Consider the following 14923-nt stretch of genomic DNA (forward strand, 5'->3'; position numbering starts at 1 on the left):
TATCATTTATCCGTGAAGCAGGTGCCATTTCACAAAAATCCCGTTACCTTCATCGCAGGCACGCAGGAAGGGCATGGAAACCCATTTTTGGCTGCCTTTAAATAGCTCCAGACCTACCCACAATTCATTTCCTCTCTGCCATCCTTTCGGCCACCCTAGTGTTACTGCAGTGGGGTGTTCACGGTTTACCTCTTTTATAGAATTAAGCTTATTTATTGGTTATCATGGCTTATTACGGACGTGCGCCTGCTCCAAGAAGCCCCGGTAGTGGGGGAATGAGGTGAGTCCTGGCCAGAGCAACTTCAAAGTGTAAGAGCATATGGAATGATTAGATTAAGTACAGTAGGCATACACTCGTAGATGGTAGTTGGTTCGAATCGATTCAATTTAAAACCTGAACATGCTAGATCATGGTGTTGGTGCGCCTTATTTAGTAAACTTCAATAAACAGAGCATTTTGATATTGCCCATGATTAAAGAATTAAAACTGCACGGTAGTCGCAGGGTCTGCTTCCTACGGGTAAAGCTACCTGTATCAAATCATTAAACATCAGTTAACTGTGAGTGAATTATCGGATGATCAAGGGCAGCTCAAGGATGGCTCGGTCGGCCAGGTAAGGTGAAGGCATCAGACACACCGGAATCCCACTATCGACACGTAGACCACATGTGCACTCATACATCATTTCCATGAACTTTTAACACAAACCTGAGCTGATGTACGCCATGTATTGAGGGGTATTAATCTTTATCAGGCTGAATCTCTATGGTATATCGGTTTATCTGTTGAAAACAACAGTTTTAATCATAGCTGGTCTGCTGGCAGATCAAGGTCTTAAATGATTTGTTTGGTTGGGGAAATGAGAAGACTTATTTGCATTGGTTTGCCCAGTAGGCCTACAGTATATGTATTAAAGAATAGAGGAAAGAAAACAAACGGAGGGGTGGCGTATGGTCCTCACCCCCTCCTTCTCCTGACTGTACACAGGATGGATGGGAGTAAAAATATTGTAGGTGCGGGGCTTGATTAGGTGCTGACAGGTTGGCCATTTTATTGGTTAGGATGGAGAAGATGATAAAATGAAAGATTTATCTGAAAGCCTAAAGGTGTCAGATGTCTCTTGTTAAAATGTTTGTTACGCATTTTTACGCTAGTAATGTGTGATTTATCTTGATGAAACCTATTTAATAATGTTGTAAATATGTGACGCGTATCACTGAAAAACACACAAATAAATCATAGCAAGGATGCAGAATCAACCTCATTCATCTTTCCCAACGCCTTAGTTTGTTTTTATGAGCAACTTTATGTACAATATTTGAGTTGCAGTTTCCCAGTACACGTTTTATTTATTTATTTATTTATTTATTTATTTATTTATTTATTTTGTATTTGGAATTGACACATTGCACATGATAAAGAAATGCACTTATTTAAACATCTAAAAACAGCGAATCATGGTGACATATTGGACCTAAGAAACCAATGGTTTTCCATTGTTTCAATATACAAAATACACGATACAATGATCATGAGGTTCTCCTTCTCAGGGGTACTGCCCTTTGGCGAAGCTTCCAAGAATTCGACAAGTCCAACAGCGGCTTCGTGGTGTATACCCAGGTGGAAATTATCCTCCAGCGAGTACGAAAGCATTTCATCTTTTCTGAGTACCGCAAGCTCACCGACCTTGCCGCAAAAATGAAGGACTCAAACGGGAAACTTAACTACATGGACTACGTGCATGAGGTAAGTCGATTCACGTAGTTGGCTGTCTGAGTTAAGACGTCTTACTTAAGTCAAAAAATTTAAAACAAAACGGTTTTAAAGATTCTGTTCAAGATCTACCTATCAGTTTTCTACACCCCCTCAAATAAATAAATAAAATACATAGTGGCACAGAAGAAAGAAAAAAAGTTCACAGATCGCGCTGAATTGGTCATGGCGAAAAATGCTTGCTGTTGGCTAAGTCGTTTATGGACACTATACTGTACAATGTATTGTCCTTTAATTGAGATTTCTTCTGAAAATGCACATACTGTAACTTCGCTTTCAGACTGACACGAGATACCTAAGTTTACGATATCCTTACAGGTGTCTGTTACAAACATTATGTTACTGTCTTTTGTCCATTGTTTTTCTCAATAGAAATCTTATATTTCAGCTGGTAAAAATGGGTTTGATTGAAATTGAAGGCATAACGGAGCTCAAGGAGGCCAAGCAGAAAATAGCCGAGAAGGAGGTGAAGGAGGAGGTTACAGCCCAACAGACACAGCAAGTAACAATGACAGCTAAACCAGGTGGGTATACAGACGTCTTTACACCTTTCTTAATACTGTTTTTATATTGTATAAGCTGATATCGCTATATGATATTATAACGATTACTTTATTTTTCCTGTTACATTTAGGTTTTTACTTGGATTTATTTTTTTCCACTTGATAAATTAATAACTTTGTTACACAACATATATATAAATAATATGTAAGCAATACGTCTGTGTCTGTTTAAACTAACTGTCATATCATCAGTGCACTTAACCCTTTTTTTGTACAGAAGGCATTTTTTCCATATTCAGTGGTGTAGTATTTATTTCCAGCGTTATTTAGTTAAAATAATATATTACATGTAATCTTCAAGTTCCTTGTTCATTTTTACATTGATTCGATGTTATTTATTTACTCAAATAACAAATGTGTTATAGGCATATGATAATAATAATTTCATATATATATTAATATTTTACAAACAAGTATAAACATAGTAGTACAGGCATAGTAACGATATAAAAAAGAATCAAGTGCCAAACAGTTACCAGTACAGCTACACAAGCCTTTTCAGTAAGTCGATTAATTATGAATCTCATAAAAAATTACTACAGCGTGTTTTTAATGTTGTTTATCTTTCTAACCTTCTTTTAGACTTCTGTTGTCCTTTAACTACACTAGGACTGTTAAAAATGTAATTCTAATCTACTTTTAAAACATTTTACCATTGAACCAGATGAAGAACAATAATGAAAGTGACAGTGTTTTGTTCACAATTTCAATCCTACGTTATTGTACTGGACTTTTATGAGACTATTAATTGTAATCCACAATTTGAAATGTTATCTGATAATATATATACATATAGAATTGGGTCTACCGATCGTTAGCGACCGTTTGGTGGGTTTATTTTTACGAAAAAAAATTGCGTAAAGGATATCCATTTGTAGCGTATTGTACCACATGTATATGCGGCAGGCTTTGTATCTGTTATGTAGTGTAAATTATGAGAGTTGAACTGTCTAGCGTGGACCCAGGGAAATAACAACAACAACAGGCAAGCCCTGGGAAATTGGTTAGATCTTTGGCACGACTTGCGGTTGGAACCAGGACTCAAGTGTTATCTCCAAAACACGACTTCTTTTTTTCTCTCGTCCGTTTCATGCTTTGTGGTTTCTTTTGATACCGGGAATGAAAGGGTAGCACGAGCAGAAACCTAGGAAAAGTGTAGAGAAAATTTGGAATATTCAATTATGTAACGTTGATTTGTGTCTATGCTGAAAATTTTACTATCCGTGTGGCTTCAGTTCAAGTTTTTAGGATGATGCTGAAATGTATGCTGTTTCCAATTATTGTGGTTGCTGCCTGAACATGAAACCTTCCTTATATGTTATATAATTAATAAATGACACAACCGTTACCTTACTTTTGCCAATTCCTCCCTTTCCTTTGTTGGCCTTTGATGGAATATTTCTTAAATGTTATTTTGTATTGAATTGCTTCCATTTGACATAATGCATTCTTTACCTCTTCATCTTTCCTCCCCCTGCCTTTGTCGTTGTCTTGCGTGTTCGTGTGGTATTTCATCGAGTAAGGCGAAACTGTGGCCGCAGCATCTCCCCTGGAGGAGGCCCCTGGCTTTCCTCGTTTGGCTCTGAACAAACCTGCAGAAGCATCCACGCAAAATGCGGCAGGTACCACAGTTTAGATTTCCATCAACTGCATGTGCCAACCTAGCTATCTTAATATCTGATTCGAAAATAAAATAAATTCTGTAGATTCAGTTCTGCATCTATTTAGTTTATTAACAAGCTTTTATAATGCTTTTCTGACGTCTTACTTCTTTTCTTTGTTACATACCTTTGTAAAATGACTTTCCAGTGAAGGGTGCTTTTGTTTAACGAGGAACTTAGGATTTACATCTTTTCACTTTATTCTTTCTTTCTTTCTACCTTTATTCTTGATTAAGCAGGGTTAAAAATGCCTCCTAAAACGCAACCCAAGCCTGGTCAGGCACCGCCGCCCGGCCAAAAGGTGGCGTCACCAACATCTCCAGGTAGGTGGCGGTATTTGCAGTGTGCAGTTCCCAAAATCTAGAATTCTATACTAAAGTGGTCATGAAAACAAGAATGCCAAAGCTTGCTGATGAATAGCTTTTTAATCATCTTCTTTGTCTTTGAAGTCAGTTTCTCTTTTCGAACTAATTTTTCTTGGTATATGTGTTTTTACTGCAGGATATTGCTTTGATTAAATCTCTCTTTTTCTACAAATGTATATGCTGAGCAGCTTGGCTGACAGGAAAAAATGTTTACAGCAATCATTTGTACATGGGTGCAAAGACGTATACAAATACACTTTTTTCTCTTTTCTCTTCTATCCTACTTAAATTTCGCGTACTTACCACAACAAAGGCCCTAAGTCACCCCCTCCTGTTCCTCCCAAGCCCCAGAGACAGGATTCTGCAGGTAATACTAACGTCAGTGTAACCACGAATGTCACCTTTAACCTCGCTGATGTCCAGCCTGCTGTAGAACCTAACCAGATGCAAGTCCAAGTTGTCCAGCTAACACCAGGTATCTTTGTCAAAGATATCTAGTCTTTGCTTTTTTTCCTTTTCACCAAGTATTAGATATTAGATATTTCGGGGGTTAAATTTTAATAGGAATTGTGTGTGAAATGATGTGATTTTATGTAGACCCTGAGTTTATAAAGGAATTTGCAGGTTTGCATGTCAGTTATCCTAAACACTTTTTTGGAAATCATTTGCAGAAAAAGTTAAGTTCTGAGTTAAATCATAAAATGACCACAAAGACCATCAAACAACAGCATACGTGAAAGTGAACATGCATACAGTGCAGTAAAACATACGATACTAAAGCAGGGTTAGCAGTGTCAGAGTTCCAAGAAAGCAGTTTTGAAATAACACGGCCTCCTTGAACTTTGACTTTTGCAATTCTGTCTGCGAATCTTAAGAAATTCGAGAATCCGTTTTTTTTAATCATTAAGTCTTAGGACGAAAACAAAGCACCCACAACTGACTGCGAGGTTTTATATTGATTAGTTTCATAATGAAGTCCGTTACATAGTATACTAGTGGGTGTGCTTGTGCAACTAAGAGGTAGATCTGAACCACCAATGTATTATGTAATTTGGTAAAAGGTTGGGAAAGTTTAAGAAAATTTAAGAAAAAAAAACAAGATCTGTAAATTAAAATCTGTAAATTAAAATTCATCAAAGGCATTGTCATAGAAAAACCTTGGCCCCATTAAACACTGAGTTCATACATAACGTAGTGAACCCCGTTTCAAACGTAAGCTCCAAATTTGATAATGGTCACGTCCTAAACTCAGCATTGTCAACACGAATAAAGTGCTATAGTGTAATACAATAATGGAACGACAGTTGCTAAGTAAAATGTTATCTGTAGTTTAAATTTATTAGGAAGTGTATTTGAAAAAATACAAACGCCGTAACAACGAATGGAGCTATATAATAGCAAATGATACTAACAGGCTTAACTCTATTTTAAAGTATTTTCAGTAAAAGGAAGTTATGGAATGAGGTATGCAGATTTATTGTTCCTTTGTTCTTACGAACGGGACACGTTATAATTCACTAATAATATAACATCGTTTTTATACTAAACTAATTTCAAAATTAATATTAGTCTAACCAAGATGCATGTATGATTTTCTATTATCTGGTTGGTCTTAGCCTTGCTTATTTATTGTAGATGAAAATGTCCAATAGAGATACAATTACGATTGCTGACATGCAACACAAAATTAGATTAAGCATTTTACCAATGGAGATATCAGTTCATATTTCCAAACTTGCACACGACATCCAGTGGATGTCATCCACCCACATTTTGCATCTAAAATAGCTGTGATTGCTAGTATACTGTCAGCTGCACAATAGGTAACACATAAGTGCTTTGAATTGTTTATTATTGCGACAATTAATAGATGTGTTTAATGCGTTTACTCTGTGTCATTGGCGCTCTCTCACATCTGCCAATTACTTACTTTTTCCTTATTTGTTTAAATTGACATAGGATAATACTGTCTATCATGGGATACGTTCTCTATCGTGCTATGTAAACGGCCAATTTCGTCGTTTAATTTATATCATAAGAACATGTTATTGTCGTACGCGTAGAGTAAGCTGAAGTACCTTTCTTTCTTGCATTCTAACGATCTTTATTTATGTTAGCAAAAACACCCCCTGCTACACCGCCTGGAAAAGCGGAAACACCAAAAGCAGCAGAGCCGCCACTTCCAAAACAGGAGCCCCCAAAACCAGAAGCACCTAAACAGGAACCCCCTAAACAAGAGCAACCCAAACCAGAGCCACCAAAACCTGCAGCTGAACCAGAGCAACCCAAACCAGAACCACCAAAACCTGCAGCTGAGCCAAAAGCTGAAGCCGCCTCAGTAAGTGTGCAGCTAGAACAACCAAAACCAGTGGAACCAGAACCCCCAAAACCAGCAGAACCTGAACCTCCGAAGAAAGAAGAACCGGAACCTCCGAAAGCAGCAGAACCAGAAGTTCCAAAAGCAGCAGAGCCCGAACAACCAAAACCAGTAGAACCAGAGGAACCAGCACCGGTTCAAGAGGTTGTCGTTGTTCAACCCGAACCAGAAAATAAAGCCGTAAATGAAGCAGAGCAAGCAAAACCTGAAGAACCTATGACACCCGTAGACGTACAGGTAGCTGAGGTAAAAGAAGTAGCGGATACCCAGCCAGGTATATGAGTTGCATGACTTGCTGCTAAAGGATGCATGGGGATTTTTCTCGTGATCAGCATCTATATCTACTAATTGGGGTTTTTGTTTTTCAAAAGCTGTGGCAATTGCTTAGTTTATGATTTGCTGCATATCATTTGATTGTGTGACATGACATTTAAATGACTTTGATAAGATGTTTGACCACGCGTTATTTTGGGTAGCTTAAAATGTTATATATTATGTCTGTATCTAAGTATCCTATCTTCCTTCTCTCTATCACTTCACTCAACACAATATTTCTATGTTGTTCGTTTATCTATCCATGTTAATGATGAGCCGTTTCATCAATCCTTGACCAACATTTGTGATGCAAATCCAGTCATCCTAAGGCACTAGGCCCTACACGTCCTGCCATTTCCTACCAGAATTGTACTTACAGGCGGAGGAGAAAAAGGGGATGCAGGGGTAGCGAAATGCTATTATTTCGCTTCGGCAGCTTGTGCATGCAAAGCCTAAGGAACTTTGTCGTAGGCACAAAGTCACAGTTTTATCTCCCATCCCATTTTGCTAGGTGCGGAAATTGTACCTTCACAACAACTCCTCATTAGATCCGGTTTAGGCTCCCTCAAGTCTTTGTGTCTGCAATGTCTATTATCTTCCTTCACGGGCCATATCATAATTCACAAATCTACCCACATTTTCATCTTTTCAATAACTTGGAAATGTGTTTTTATATCGTCAAATGCATACATGTCTATAATCCATATTAGCCAATGAATCAACAGATGGAGCCCTTAAGTCTACTGCTGTCTTTGAGGACCATGAAAACCCCCCCTATGTTCAAAACGAAGCGCCTGGCTATTTGTCCATCCAAAAATCATTAGATGTAAAAGAAATGATTCAAGCGGAAGAATCAGTACCTCAGCTGGAAAACGAGAAGTCAACGCCTGTAATAGATCCTGAACAACCATGTTCCATAGAGCTTGAAAAAACAACTTCGTCAGAGGGTGACCAGTTAGCACCCACAGGCCTAGAACAACCAGATTCTTCAACATCCACGAAACTAGAGGAGCCCGTCGAAATGCAACCACCAACTACAGACCCAATATCAGTAAAACTAGCAGAACAAGAACCGACAAAATCACCTGTATCCCCAAAACAACAGGGACATATAGAAGAAACAGAAGCACAGCATACGGGCGTAACGGAGGGCAGTGACTTTGAACCGACTTCAAGAAAAGCAGACGGAACGCCATCAGCATGCAAACCACCAGAATCACCTGTAACAAGACCAGCAAAGCACCCCACAGGGAAGATGCCCATAAGCTCTATAGATCCCGCCTCACCACAGCCATCAGGGCCCGATTCGTCAGCGTCCGAGCTCATTTTGTTGTCCGCTTATGACACAAACGATTATATAGAGGAATCACAAATAAGCAGTCCATCTGAAACAAATTGGCAGAGGTTAGAAGGGGATGGATTGCCGGCATCTGTACCTGGGAATGTTACTGAAGAGGAAAAGACAGGTTGCAACCTCTCAGGTATATTTGCTGCATGCTATGGGGGGGGGGGGGGGGGGGGGGGGGGGGAGAAGGCCTCGTGTTTTAACGTAATTTTCATCAGCTGTGCATTAGTAAGTATTATGTTACAATCGTTACTTAACGATCATGTCTGAAAAGCTATATCGAAAGAAAATTATTTCAGAAGTCTTGTACTTGAGCATTGTTTAGTGTAAAATTCCTATCGATATTTGTGTTTTCTGCTGTTGTCAATCCAACTTTTACACTGCCTGGTCTCGCAGTTAACCTTATGTCTGTCTCTCTCACTTCATGTACATTTATCGCCTCTCCTCCCACTCAGTGTCCTGTTCATTCATTGATGCATATATATTACATACAAACCATCTATCCTCGCAACAATACCTGAACGGCCGACCCGAATAAATGCCAATTCACAGTAGAGGTATGTGTGAATCTAATCACATAAAAACGTTCATCTATCTCACGAAAGCCGATGTCCCAACAAAGGATGGTGTAGTGAACAACACTGTCCAGGAAGATGACGAAGCGCCATCTGCTGTTGCAAAGAAGGTGATGTCCATAGGCCTTATGGAGGTTCAAAGAGAAGCCCCGGGATTGGGTTCAAACACTGAACCTGAAGTAAAGGCCTCAAAGTTCGCAGAGGCTCAATTTCAAAATGAGCCTAGTCCAGGTATACGTGCATGCGACTTAATTGAAGGACAATGTCCAGTTGTACCGTGTGCTAATAATATGGAATTTTTTGCACGAGATTGGTGTTTTACTTACAGCAATATATATATGGAAAATTGAAAAAAGAAAACTGTTTAGGCACGTGCATGTAACGAGTTTTGTTGTTCACTACTTCCACATGATAAATACTGTGTAGATGTACATGTACTAGCATATGTGGACTTGTTCTAGCTAACATTACCAGACACTGCCACGACGCCATTTGGTGTGCGTAAGCGTTCCCCAGTCCGAACTTTCATAGCATCTTAGAACTGTTTCTTCCCAGAATGTATGCTGACGTTTGTCAGTACAGTGTTTAATGGTTTTACCGGTAACAATAGGGAGTTGCGGTTTGTCACCTATTTTTATCTTTATATGTGACGCGAATGATGTTTGTTGCAGTTGACATTATCTATTTCTACTAACCTTTCCAGATCAGTTCTATGTATGTACGTACTGAAATTGTGTCGTCTGGAAGCTTTTTTGTTTGATAATATTGCATGATACAGGTTTCAGTTCCCAAAGACATGGTGTGAGTTTCGTGAGTTCTGAAACATATATATATATATATAAGGAAATGAAGGGATAATAAAATTATATACTATATATATATGTCTATATATGTCTGTGTGTCTGACTCCACCAGAGTCTGTTTAGCTTATCTGCTGTAATAATTTGATTTGTTAAAAAACAGAAAATTTAATTGGAAGTTGAGATATTGAAATTTGTACTTTGATTATTACTTAAAGTACAAAGTTGAATGTTTATATGAATCATTTATGTAATTTCTCCTCAATATAATGCATCACGTTCTCTATTCCAGTATTTGTTAACACAAAAGTTATATATATTTGTTACATGTGAATATTTAGGGAAAAGATCAACTTGATGAAAAATTGTGACGTTGCTCAGGAAAGGTGCGAACAAAACCTGGAAACCGACCAATGGCTGCAAATTAGGTATATTCAAACTAGAATTAAAACACGTTTGGTTTTTATTTCAGAAGTTGCAGTTTGTCCAGGGGCCGGGGTTCCATGGTCCATCTCTACGCACTATCTGACCAGGAACGCAAACGAAGCCATGGGGATACTTGGAGATATTCCTGAACTTGGCTCGTGGCAGCCGAGCCAAACAGTACTTGCCACGGAAAACCCAGCAGGGTCTGGGAACTGGACTTGTTCCCTCAGTTGTAAGGATTGTTGCATTGTATTTGTCTATCAGCTAAATTATTGTTAGGTTGAGATGGGTAAAGGCAGTAGTGATTTAAACATTATTCTATCAATATATCCCAAATCAGTATACATGTACTTGGGTCAATTGTTGCTGTTTATAAAATACGCATTTTGTTAAAGAAGTGTATTGTACAAAGAAATGACTTTAAGGTCGATGGAAAATATTAATTTTTTTCTTCAGTGCCACCGAATACTCCATTCGAGTGGAAATGGGTCGTTGTTCCACTGTCAAGAGGATGGGTTTCCCGTTGGGAGTTGGATCCAAATCCACCACGAGGAAACCGGAAGTCAAACTCTGGACCTGGGCCTAAAACTGTCCATTATGCCTGGATCGATTAAAGGCAGCACCTGCATTTGATTTTTTACGATTAACACTGTATAAGCTTAGTAAAGAAATAGAAGTAACATGATAGTCAGGGATTTGGATTGGGATATTCTAACATTTCTTTGTGATTTGATTATAACAAGGGAACTGCTTGTTTAAGCTTCGAACAAATTCTCTTGGAAATATGCAAAAGTTATATGAAGGTGTGTTATTGGGGGATGAGGCTTCATTTTATTCTTTTTTACCGTTCAAAGCGTTTATACATATGCAATTTTTTCGTAATTTTAGCACAACTGTTCTGAACAAGAGGGTGTGTAAGACTGGCAGTATCACTAGAGGGAATTTAAAAACATTCGATTTTTTTCAAGAAGAAAAACTGGAATATACTGATTCAGAAAACAGGCTGTTATTGTTTTGGAATAACATGTGTTATGTCGATTCCCCTTCTTCCAGATAATTTGTCTTATTTGCTTTGTATTTTTTACTGGTATGTGAATACCGCTAAATATATAAACGGCGACGGCGACACATATCTCATAACAACTATCTGTCCCGAGCACTGTGGAGTTACCAGTGTAAGCCAAGACATTCCACGCACGCATGCGCTATCATGGGCGGAAAAGGGATATGTAATTCATTGTCTGAAAATGAGTGCCGATTGGTTTAAACTCTATGTTAAAGGTGTTTTGATTGTGCACGATTAGGGGACAGTATGTTGGTCCATAGGCCAATGTGTTATGATTGAATGTCGATAAGAAGGAAATAAACTTGTGCAAAATGAAGATAACGAAATCATCAATTGTCTGACTCACGGGCGTTTGTTATGAAGTTATTCTCAATAAACACAAGCACTTAATAAATGTGAAATATGATATCGGCAGTGGTCACATTTACCCAATTATTAAATCGATTTTACTGGTAAAAACTGCATGGTGGCGTGTATTCGTTAAATTTAAAAATAACTTTAATTTGTCGATACGTATTAAATATAGATTTCATTCATTGAAAAAAATTAGACAACTTGAGAGTTCAGATTTTGTCTTTGACAAATAATATACCTGTTCCTCTAATGACTAATCAAAATACCCTCTGTAACAGCACTTCAAGCGAGAAAAGACATATGTGATCAATTACTTTTTCAATGAAAGATTAAACATCAACACTTCCAAGCAACTTTGCGGTAATGTGTTTTGAAGATCCACAACGTCAGAAAACCGGTAATTGCACTTTATCTATTTTTCTTTGTGAACTTCATCATGTCAACAGTATCTTGTACCACAGAGACAGGAAATTGTACCGTATATTGCTGGTTGATATGCTATCACGGCCTTGGTGCGACTCCCCGAGGTAGCATCACCTGTATTAACGCACCGAAGACGACTGGAAATTGGGTACCTTAACACTTTCCTGTCTTATATAATTCTTGAAAATCTTTGACCTTTAACGGGAAGTCGCAGCATGGGCTTTATCGCCATAGCACTTGAGAAACTCGCGCGACTAATGACCATTAATGGTTCAGTCTAGTAGTGCTCTTTACAGTAACGATAGCATGGTTGTGGCTTCACACTTACTGCAAAACATGCACATGTGGCGAGGATGCATTTATGCTGTTATCTTTCTGTTTTAATACTTAGACTAGCGAAGAACACACAAAACCCTTGAAAACCCAACGCATTATTCAAAGGCTATTAGAGTCTGACATAATCGAAGTCGCAATCTCATGATTATCATATAGGTTAAACTATAAAACGACCAAACCATCTAAATTGCAAGCATTTGCTGAGAAACTGTTTAAAACGATCGGTGACCTTCAGAATTTTTGGTTGTTGTGAATAGAATAGTGACGGGTCAGGTTAGTTCAGCAGCGATGGACTCTGCAGAATCCAATTACTTGTCAAATCTGACCATATTACCGTTCCCACCAGATCTGATAAGTAGCATCTTGTGCCAGAGATACCAGAATCTAAGTGAGGATCTTTTGGAATTTTTGGATTCTCTGGATATCCAGGAGGCCTGCAATATAAATGGCACGACTTCGGGTGACGGCCACGTGTATGAAGGTCTGCCAGTGACATCTCAGATCATACTGACGGTGCTCTACATTGTGGTGTTTTTGGTTTCCTTAGCAGGGAACATTGTCGTAGTGTTGGTGTATGCAAGCAATAAAACTCTCCGAACTGTCACCAGCGTCTTCATTCTGTCTCTTACGGGAAGTGACTTACTTATTACCTTCTTCTGCATTCCATTCAACATTGGCATGATATTGAGCAAGTACTGGGTTTTCGGCGGATTTGCCTGTCGCATGGTTCCCTACGTGCAGAACGTTTCTGTCTCGTGCAGCACGCTCAGCTTGTGCAGCATTGCGATAGACCGATACTATTCTTGTGTACAGCCACTGAAGAAAAAGCACATTCACACTTACGCTAGAGCCCTCAAGCTTATGGCCGTTGTTTGGGCGGTCTCCATCGTGGTCAACATCCCAGTGTTGCTAAGCTACCAGCTTCTTTCCATACCAGTGGAAACTGCTGGGCACCAAGAAACGCGAAGTTTCTGCATTTGGGCCTCAGATTGGACAATCAACACCTTCAACATCACCTTCATATTTTTCTTATTTGTAATTCCGTTTACTATAATGACAGGGTTATATCTCAAAATTGGTCATTTCATGTTCGTCAGAAGACCCGTGGGGACCGCATCCTCGACTTTAGAGGACGTGTTTACTCGGGCCAAGAAACGTGCCATCAAAATGATGATCATTGTCGTGCTCGTGTTCACAGCGTGTTGGGCCCCTCTCATGACGTATACGCTGTCAGACCCCCCGCTAAGTGAAACAAGTAAATGTATCCGGAGTTATCTCCAGTGGATGGCGCTGGGAAGCGTCTGTTACAATCCCATTATTTACACATTCCTGAATAAAAGATTTCGGAAGTCTGCGTCCGGGGTATTTCTGAGGCTGTGCAGAGACAGGCGTTTGAAACCGGCACCTAAGAACTTGGTGCCAAGAGCGCCTGTTGCTCGGGCGCAAGGGATAACAGCCACCAAGTCATCTCAACTTTAGGCTACAAGAGAGCCATTTGAAGACTTTACTGTTTGCATTTTAAATTAAGTCATGCAGTTACACGAGTTGTGAATTAGGTGTGGATTTACTGGTCACTACCCTGTTCTACCTGACGTTGAGACACTTTTGTATTACCTTACATAAAACTTTGTGTTGTATTTTTGTGTAATATTATTGGGCTGGGATCAGTATTTGTTAAGAAAAATGTGATAGATGGTCAATTATTTGTCTGAAACAAAAGTTGGGTTGGTCTGAAAAAATATCCCAACTTTTTTCATCGCACTTTTTGCAACGCGGTCGGGTATTTATATGAAATATCACCCTTTTTACACACAGAAAAAAGAGATGATAAGAGGTACACGCGCTGAAGTAAGTTATGTATCTAAACTATTTCAAAATTCTAAAATTGACAAAGAAAAGTTTTAATATTATAACTCTATTACTATTAAATATGGTAGTAGTTGTTAAGGTTAATCCAAATAAATCTTGACTCATTTTTCACATAACAAATATTTTCAATGATGTCTTTACTAGGCCGTTGACTTATTTTAGGTTTTTGATGGCTTTTGTTGGATAGTAAATGTATAGTATCAAATGTTTAGAGATCACTAGAAACGCTACTTAAACTAGCGGTGTTAATTGAGGACATCTCCAAGGATTATATTTAAGTGTTCGTAAGCAATAAATTTGGAGCTCTAATGGCGTTGTGTAATTACCTTTTTGCCCGTAAAACGGCCACTCTGAGACATTAGCGGCAGCTGCCAGGGCACTAATATAAAGTTGATTTTATAGATGCACCTAGGTAATTTACTTTTAAATCCAGTTTGTCTAAGTAAGCGACCAAGGGCCACCTTAACTAACTGTGGCGGCAAGTAAATATTTTTTTATTCTGGCAAGTAAATATTTTTTAATCTTAAAAGGCAAGCCTTTCACTTTTGTTAACGAAATGGGTACATGTACAGACCGAAAACTAACATTTTACTAAGAATTCAAAAACGTTTTGCTGTTTTTTTATGTTCGTGGTGATATATCTATATGTATGTAATTATGGGAAGCTTGTATGT

General features: G+C 38.6%; 3 protein-coding genes across 14 annotated transcripts in view; all 3 read left to right on the forward strand.

Moving 5' to 3' along the window:
* The window catches only part of LOC106170766 (uncharacterized), a 29165-nt gene extending 17557 nt beyond the window's left edge, over positions 1-11608 (forward strand). For 2 of the 12 annotated variants that reach the window (XM_087006694.1, XM_087006692.1), the window contains exons 3-10: positions 1552-1747; positions 2163-2298; positions 3861-3959; positions 4235-4321; positions 4677-4838; positions 6481-7014; positions 10248-10433; positions 10658-11608. In XM_087006694.1, the coding sequence (XP_086862820.1) occupies positions 1552-1747; positions 2163-2298; positions 3861-3959; positions 4235-4321; positions 4677-4838; positions 6481-7014; positions 10248-10433; positions 10658-10815 (1558 nt within the window). In that variant the 3' untranslated portion in view covers positions 10816-11608. Of the gene's footprint in view, positions 1-98; positions 281-1551; positions 1748-2162; positions 2299-3860; positions 3960-4234; positions 4322-4676; positions 4839-6480; positions 7015-10247; positions 10434-10657 lie in introns of those variants that run through there. The other 10 variants (XM_087006698.1, XM_087006693.1, XM_024075261.2 and 7 more) reach the window with 10 other exon arrangements.
* Positions 7023-10241, forward strand: LOC106152158 (uncharacterized). Its single transcript, XM_024075265.2, has 2 exons — positions 7023-8536; positions 9006-10241. Exons 1-2 carry the CDS (start codon positions 7891-7893, stop codon positions 9323-9325), a joined length of 966 nt encoding a protein of 321 aa, XP_023931033.2. The 5' UTR covers positions 7023-7890; the 3' UTR covers positions 9326-10241.
* Positions 11609-11760: 152 nt separating the features above from the next.
* LOC106170744 (QRFP-like peptide receptor) lies at positions 11761-14556 on the forward strand. Its single transcript, XM_013550730.2, has one exon. It carries the CDS (start codon positions 12669-12671, stop codon positions 13857-13859), a length of 1191 nt encoding a protein of 396 aa, XP_013406184.2. The 5' UTR covers positions 11761-12668; the 3' UTR covers positions 13860-14556.
* Positions 14557-14923: the final 367 nt, after the last annotated feature.

The sequence above is a fragment of the Lingula anatina genome, chromosome 2 (genome assembly GCF_051362555.1).
Source record: "Lingula anatina isolate TDL-2025a chromosome 2, LinAna3.0, whole genome shotgun sequence".
Lineage (NCBI taxonomy): Eukaryota > Metazoa > Brachiopoda > Lingulata > Lingulida > Lingulidae > Lingula > Lingula anatina.